The sequence below is a fragment of the Gadus morhua genome, chromosome 18, assembly GCF_902167405.1.
Source record: "Gadus morhua chromosome 18, gadMor3.0, whole genome shotgun sequence".
Taxonomy (NCBI): domain Eukaryota; kingdom Metazoa; phylum Chordata; class Actinopteri; order Gadiformes; family Gadidae; genus Gadus; species Gadus morhua.
Genome location: NC_044065.1, coordinates 15,995,641 through 16,003,140, shown reverse-complemented (window position 1 = coordinate 16,003,140; position 7,500 = coordinate 15,995,641). Strand labels below are relative to the sequence as shown.

At 45.9% G+C, this 7,500-nt stretch overlaps 1 protein-coding gene across 3 annotated transcripts in view; it reads right to left on the bottom strand.

Moving 5' to 3' along the window:
* LOC115531165 (cytohesin-1) overlaps positions 1-7,500 on the bottom strand; it is a 13,877-nt gene that overhangs the window by 5,334 nt on the left and 1,043 nt on the right. The window contains exons 1-2 of one of the 3 annotated variants that reach the window (XM_030340271.1): positions 6,410-6,622; positions 1,595-1,677 (exon numbers count right to left, since the gene is read on the bottom strand). In XM_030340271.1, the coding sequence (XP_030196131.1) occupies positions 1,595-1,677; positions 6,410-6,437 (111 nt within the window). In that variant the 5' untranslated portion in view covers positions 6,438-6,622. Of the gene's footprint in view, positions 1-1,594; positions 1,678-3,045; positions 3,225-6,409; positions 6,623-7,500 lie in introns of those variants that run through there. The other 2 variants (XM_030340272.1, XM_030340270.1) reach the window with 2 other exon arrangements.

Here is a 7,500-nt window from a genome sequence, read left to right as displayed (position 1 = left end):
GGCTCAGTGACAGCGTTTCGAGAGGATTTGGCTATATCTACAATGTGTGAGGATTTATTTGTTTGTGAAAGAAAATCTTCCAGCTGAAATTTGAACACTGATTTGAAGAAAGTGTTTTGTGCTGAGAGTTTGAGGCAGGAGGGTGAAAACGCACTTTGATGCAACCCAAAAAAGGGACTTGAGTTTTGAGCAGAGCAGAGCGCACATCGTTTTTTTCTAAATAACAGGCTTACTTTGGTAACAGTGAAACGATGGCATAGATTACTACGTGGAAGATCCTTCAAGACATACAACCACGTATATTACAAAAAAGATTTTGGGTTCCAAAAAAGGGTTGGGGCTTTCAGAAGTGTGATTCTTAACACCTTGAATATCTAAGAGTACAAACTTACGTTGTCTGACCAAATTTTTATTTAATAAATGATTGAGTACGGTAATAATAATCAAGTACTATCATGTATTAAACACTAGAGGGCCTTTGGAGGCCTTATGCCTAAAGCAGTCTTGTTGGGACCATTCAGCAGAGATTTCCATGGCTACTAACCAGCCTTCTAAACTTAACTATAATGACAGGGACTTGAGTCTCCATTACTGAAAATATTCCATGGCTCATTACCCAAAATTCTCCAGGGTAGGGCAAATGACAGGAAAGCGAGGAGCAAGAGTCACAACCCCTGATGTTAGTCAAATGCAGCCAGTATGCGGCATGGTGGGTAGTGTATGGACATTTGTGTTGGACAATGCTCACAAATCAACACAAGGCTTCCTAAGAGTAAGCTGGAGGAAAGCTTACGCACGCGCAATATGACGAATCATGTTGGTTGCACAGGGATGCACACACGTAAAGAAGGGTCATTCACACATGTCGTGCTTTGGAATTATCTGCATAATGCATTTGTTTAGCTGAGAAATATAAGCTGTGGCTAAACCAGCACGCAAATATGGACAGGAAGAGGGCCGCACACACACTCAAACACACACGATGACCAAGGCAAACCTTCTGGAGACAGGCGATCAGCAGCTGTGAATAACGTGTAAATCAGTCCTTACATTGACCGGTCCAAAGAGACGTACATCAGACCCTTAAACAAGAATCTGTGACCAACGTGTATGAAGCCTTGCATGAAATACGATGAGGTGCAGGGTTAACGAGATACGTTGGTGAGAATGTGCAACCTAATGCATGGCGCTTTAGGTGGGCTTGCGTGGTTGTGGCAAGTTTGTTGCAGTGGTAAATATCCCAATGTCGTTTGCGAACAAGGCTAGGGTGTTCATGGTTCAGTCGAGGCACTACTAAGCCACAGGTCAGTCAGGAGGGTACACACTATAGTTGCAACATGGAGGTAGCTGCTGTGAACAAGCCAAATACTGTTTAAATAAAGAAACATTCAAAGGCCCTCTTGGAAAAGTCACATTTGTCGCTTCCAGCCCTGACACAAGATATAGACTGCTCAAAGGCAGGAGGAATCACTCCTCTGACCACACTAGTGTGTTCCTGTGTGTGTGTGTGTGTGTGTGTGTGTGTGTGTGTGTGTGTGTGTGTGTGTGTGTGTGTGTGTGTGTGTGTGTGTGTGTGTGTGTGTGTCTCTCTCACTTGTATGTCTTGCATCAGCTCTTGCTTCCTGCGTCGGATGCTCTCCAGGTCCCGCCTCTCTTCAGGGCTGAGGTCATTCGGCACTAAAAGATGAGAAGAAGACATGGAGACAACAGTCACCAGGCAGACAGAGGCGTCCCACACAGACCAGAGAATGCCTGGGCTGGGAGGGTTATTAATACAGCCCTGCTGCAACCCCTAATCCATCAGATTGGACCACATGTCTGCCAGACACTCCAATCCATCCCGCTTTATATGTCTCACACACACACACACACACACACACACACACACACACACACACACACACACACACACACACACACACACACACACACACACACACACACACACACACACACACACACACACACACACACACACTTTTAGAATTGGTCTTTGGACCCAACAAAAAGCTGATCCAACCAGTCCTCCACTGCAATAGACAGCCAGTTTCAAACCAAAGTACCACATCTGTCTGAGGATAGGCCAGTGGTATTATGCCCTGGATAACTGAACTCAATACAGCATGCGCTGAACAACAGAACAAATGTCTCCATCTTTCCCCACTTGAAATTCACACCCACATAAAAAAGGGATATAAACACCCCCCCCCCCCCCCCACACACACACACACACACACACACACACACACACACACACACACACACACACACACACACACACACACACACACACACACACACACACACACACACACACACACACACACACACACACACACGCGATGAGGTGCAGAGGGGAACCACATGGCAGACAGCAGATCTGTAGTGGGAGGCTAAAACAAGAGCCAGAGTGAAGGTTTAAATGTCAGTTATAAGGGGAGAGGAGGTTCGGCCAAGGCATCACATATTTTGAATGCCAATCCTATGGTGAATGTGGCATTTCTCTCCATGTATAATTTACTTATAAAAGCAAAAGCGACACTCTATAAATAAAGAGAAAGGCCATGCCAAAGGCATTCAAATATTGTAGGTTAAGAACAAATGAAGGGAGGGGCCGTTATTCCCCGAGGTACTGATCTCAGCCCAGTATTACTGCTTTACACTCAGCGAGCAGACAGACAGCCCTTGACTATGTTGTCTCAATACTAATAATCCAAAATGGTTACTCCTACATACAAGGACAAGCAAATCCAGCATGTGTGATGTGATATGGCAGTTGTTACAGTGTAAGGATCTTTATCGCTATGCACACATTTACATCCCCCTGCGAGGAAGTCTAAAGTAGGCTGGAGCTGCTCCCATTTTAAAGTCAGAGACAAGAATAACTCCACATTGAGGTGTCACACACACACACACACACACACACACACACACACACACACACACACACACACACACACACACACACACACACACACACACACACACACACACACACACACACACACACACACACACACACACACACACACACACGTTACTTACACGACTCCCGTCCAAGCTCGGCTACCTAGTCCACAGGTCACCCAGAGTGTGGGTGGGTTTGTGTGTGCGCGTGTTAGCAAGACACGGGACACAGTCACAACCGTGACGCTGAAGAGCAGCTGGTCAGTACAAACGGATGTAAACTTGTCTTTTTAACCTTCACTTGTAACCCTCACCCCCTCACCACCCCTCCCACCTACTGCGGCCGTCCCCATCCTCTGCACGCTTGACAGCCGTTAGGAAATCATACGCAGGCCACTGACGGGAACGGTGAAGGCAACAGCGGCCCAAAGGCCGGGGCAAACAACCAAACAAAGAGTGGGCTATTTTATCAGCTGTTCCGTCGTGTGGTCTGTGGTTTGTCATTAGAGGGTCAAAAAGGAGGACAGACGCACACGCGGCACACACGCAACGGCACACCCACCTAGGAGGGTGAGGGCAGTCATGATGGCATGACTCTGAAATCACACCAGCCAAATGCTGAAATCCCACAGTCGACTATTTCCATCAGCAATGACCTCAATCGTATTTGTGTCTTGTGAGAGAATCAAAAGGCAGATAATCCAAACTGAAAATAAATATATTAAAAAAAAACGTTACTCCAAATCTATCCCAGACTCCAGTATTGTGTATCCAATCGGTCAATTTTCCACAGGTCTATCCTGTTCCAGACAACTGAGTAGGCGGCCTGGGCTGTGAAAGGTCCTGGCACGGATTGGGGTCCGGTGTGATGGGAGCCCTGCCCCTCCATCCACTCAACGCTGAGGTCCGCCCGCTGGTCCCCCTCCCTCCAGCACCGCCCAGCCTTAAGCCTCCAAACACACACACACACTCTGCCACAGAGACAGAGCCAAGAGGGAAGGAGAAGTATGGCCAGCCTACAGTTATAGCAGAAGAGTTTGTGTGTGTATGTGTGGGAGGGAGAGAGAGAACGCCAGGAAGACCACTGCCCAACGTGTACGTGTGTGTGTGTGTGTGTGTGTGTGTGTGTGTGTGTGTGTGTGTGTGTGTGTGTGTGTGTGTGTGTGTGTGTGTGTGTGTGTGTGTGTGTGTGTGTGTGTGTGTGTGTGTGTCACCTCCAACCCTCTCCCTCTGTTCCCTACCACTCCTCCTACCGTGCACGTCATACAGACTACCCCCTTGTGTATGCACCAAACTCCCCTGAAAAACACGGTATTATATTCCTTCCATTATCACTGTGTGTAGCTCTATGGTAAACACAGAACAGCCCTCCTTGTACATATTGTGTCCTAATGCAAGGGGTACATCACTATTTTGTGATACTTACTATTTATAAGCATATAACAAGCAAATTGTATTGCATCTTTATTTACCAGAGTATGCTAACATAAGAATTACCAATTGGTAGAAGTTGCTAATCCAGGTAGTAGCAATCATTCTTAGAATAGTTTACTGTAGTTGTTATTTTTTGGAAATATGAGTGAGAGTCCAAAGCCGAAATAAAGTAACAAACCCACTCAAGTGCCACTAAAGGTAATTTTCCTTAATGTCTTAAATTGTCCCATAGTGCCCTTTGTTGCATAAGTCCTGTCCAAATTCCTACAAGACAACAAGGTTCACATCCTCTACGTTGCTACGACGATGTGTGATGCTGAGAACTGACAACGACTGTTTTACTATGACTGGGGGTCAGACTTACATTTGGAAGTCCACTATGTTTTAAGTTTATGTTTTTAATGTTCTACTTCACTGACTACTCTCCAAGTCAATATTTATTTAGTGGCAATCTAAAAATATATATATATTTAAAAAAAAAAAAACTGAATGAGTTGACACAATGGTGATTGAGTATAGGGCCCACTAATCTAAGCCACTGCATTTGCAGTATTAAGAGAGTTACCCTAGGTGGCGCCAACGAGAACAAAACTGACCTTCGAAATTACCGGTTGAACAATGCTTTTCCAAATCATTGAGGCAAAATTTACTATAAATCATAAGCTCCATTAATGGTGGCATTGCGTGGAAATGGCCACCAGCGGAGCAGAGAACACAGCGTCACCGTGTTCAGGATCACCTATGAGCAGTAAGCCTGTCGTGAGCTTATACCACTACCAAGTAAGTGAACACAGCCTTAGCAGCCGCCCACTGTTTTTGGGTCACTTGGGCATCACAAGATTAGCCCACACGCAAGAAAAACCACAAGCATGATAACATGTCCAGAAACACAACAAAGCAGCGGCAAATTGAAGACAAAAGAGCTGATGAATTTACCCTTAAGTTCTCGGGTGGGTCGAGGAGAAGGATGAGAAGAGCTAATTTAAGTTCTGCCACTGTGAGCCAACACATGTTGGACAAAGCAGCATTTGTCCATGCAAATGTTGGCTTTAGGACAGCCATTAAAAGCCTTGAACATAATGTAATAGGCCTAATCATGTGGCTTTGGAGGGATCCTTGGTGACTGCTGATCACATACAGCCTCGGGATGCCATGTTAGGCCTACAGGGCCGAGGGACAAGAGTTCAAGAGGCAAAAGAAAACGAAATAAGATGAACAATGTTGGTCCACGTGCCATTTTATAATCACACGTTGCAATTTCCCCGAAAATATCTGAAAGAGTATTTTTTTACATATATACTCTTTATGTTGGTTGGTTGGTTTGAGCACAGAATTCTTCGATGAATAGTCAGATTTTACCATTCAGGACTATTGCCATCAGTAGTACCATCCCAAGAGCCAACATAATCATGTATCCTATAATCAGGAGTCCTGTTATCATGTAGTAACACACACACATCGCCCCTGTCTTCTTACGCCTCTTTCTGGTGTGGGTCAAACTCTAGAAATCCTCGATGAGAATCATAAAAGAGTTCTTTTATTTCAAGAATGTTTTTAAAAACTAGAATTGCCATCAAAAATGTTATAAAATCGTATGCCTACATCGGTCTGGCTCACTTGGTTTCAGAGAAGCAGATGAACCAGTCCATCACAGAAGGACCCTCGTAGAGACCTGATCATGGAGAACCGGGCTGCCCTGACATGAACCCTCACCTCCCTTCAAACCCAGGGGTACCACCAGCACAATCCCTTTAACTGAAAGGTCCTTATGTCGAGTCCCTGAACACACACAGGCTACACAGCGGATACCCACACATGGGAATCATTAAACCAAGAGATAGTAAGTCGAACAAATAATACATATCCTATTCATTCGAGGTTAAAACCCCTATGAAGCGGAAAAGGATGAGAATTAAGAGCCCAGGACCACCGAGCCCCGTGCTAGCCTGGGCCGGTCCTCTGCGGGAGGGCTGGCGGGTCGTCTAGCCAGAGGGTCGGGCTAGCTGCCGTGCTAACAGCCGAGGACACAATTAAACCCAACTAACGTTGGAGCAACCGAGCAACTCACCAACTCCGTCTTCCGACTTCAGCACCATGTCTACGTCGTAAAGAAATGCTCAGTGACTAGAAACCTAACTTGACGTTGATTTAAATGGGAGAAGGTCCCCTTTTGCAGTGCATTTGTAATACGAAGCTCGCTTTTTTATCGGTTTAAAACACTGGCAAGTGCCTGGGAGGAATTAACTACACCGGCGGCATGCGACAGACTGGTGTAGGAGGGGCTTCAAAGGCAGTAGCCAATTAGGTTACATTTTGGCACAGGACAAATAGCATCAGACCAGACACACGACCCCCATGCTCTTCTGAATGCATGAATTCAATGATGAAAGGGTCCGCGAAATGATGCAAGCATCTCAGGACATATTCAAGAATACATAATCAACTAAATTATAAACAAATCAATTAGGCTTACTTTCCCTGTGATATATTTATTGACCAAAAAGTGGGTAAAACGGTAAAGTTTGAAAGAAGAGGGAAGTGATGGCAGATAAAACGGTACAGAGAGAGAGGGAAGCGATTGCAGCTGTGCGACTGAATCAGTGCTTTATGCCGGATTGGGACACACACAAAAACAGGATGTGTGTGTTTGTGTATTTGTGTGTGTGCGTGTGCGTGTGTGTGTGTGTGTGTGTGTGTGTGTGTGTGTGTGTGTGTGTGTGTGTGTGTGTGTGTGTGTGTGTGTGTGTGTGTGTGTGTGTGTCCGGAGCTGGATGGGACGGGATGGGGCGGGTGGGTGGGGGGGGGGGGGGGGGGGGGGGGGGGGGGGGGGGGGGGGGGGGGGAAGAGAAGAGAAATGCATGAAGAAGAGTTGCTTTTTATAACATCTTCAATGAATCCTCTGTGACTTTGGTCAAATCTTCCGCCAGAGAAAGCCACAGATAGAATATGTCAAACAAATGAATATCAAATGATGTCCACGTAGTGTGCAAGCCCTCAGAAAAGCCCAGTCTCCAGTGGCCCCTGAGTGCTGTTAATGTTTGGAAATGTGCCTTAACATTTTGAAACATGATGGACATATCTGCTGGTATGCAACAGCAGGACGGGCCACTGTGGGCAGTGATCGGGATTATGTCACCGCAGCACCCACTTAGCGAAGAG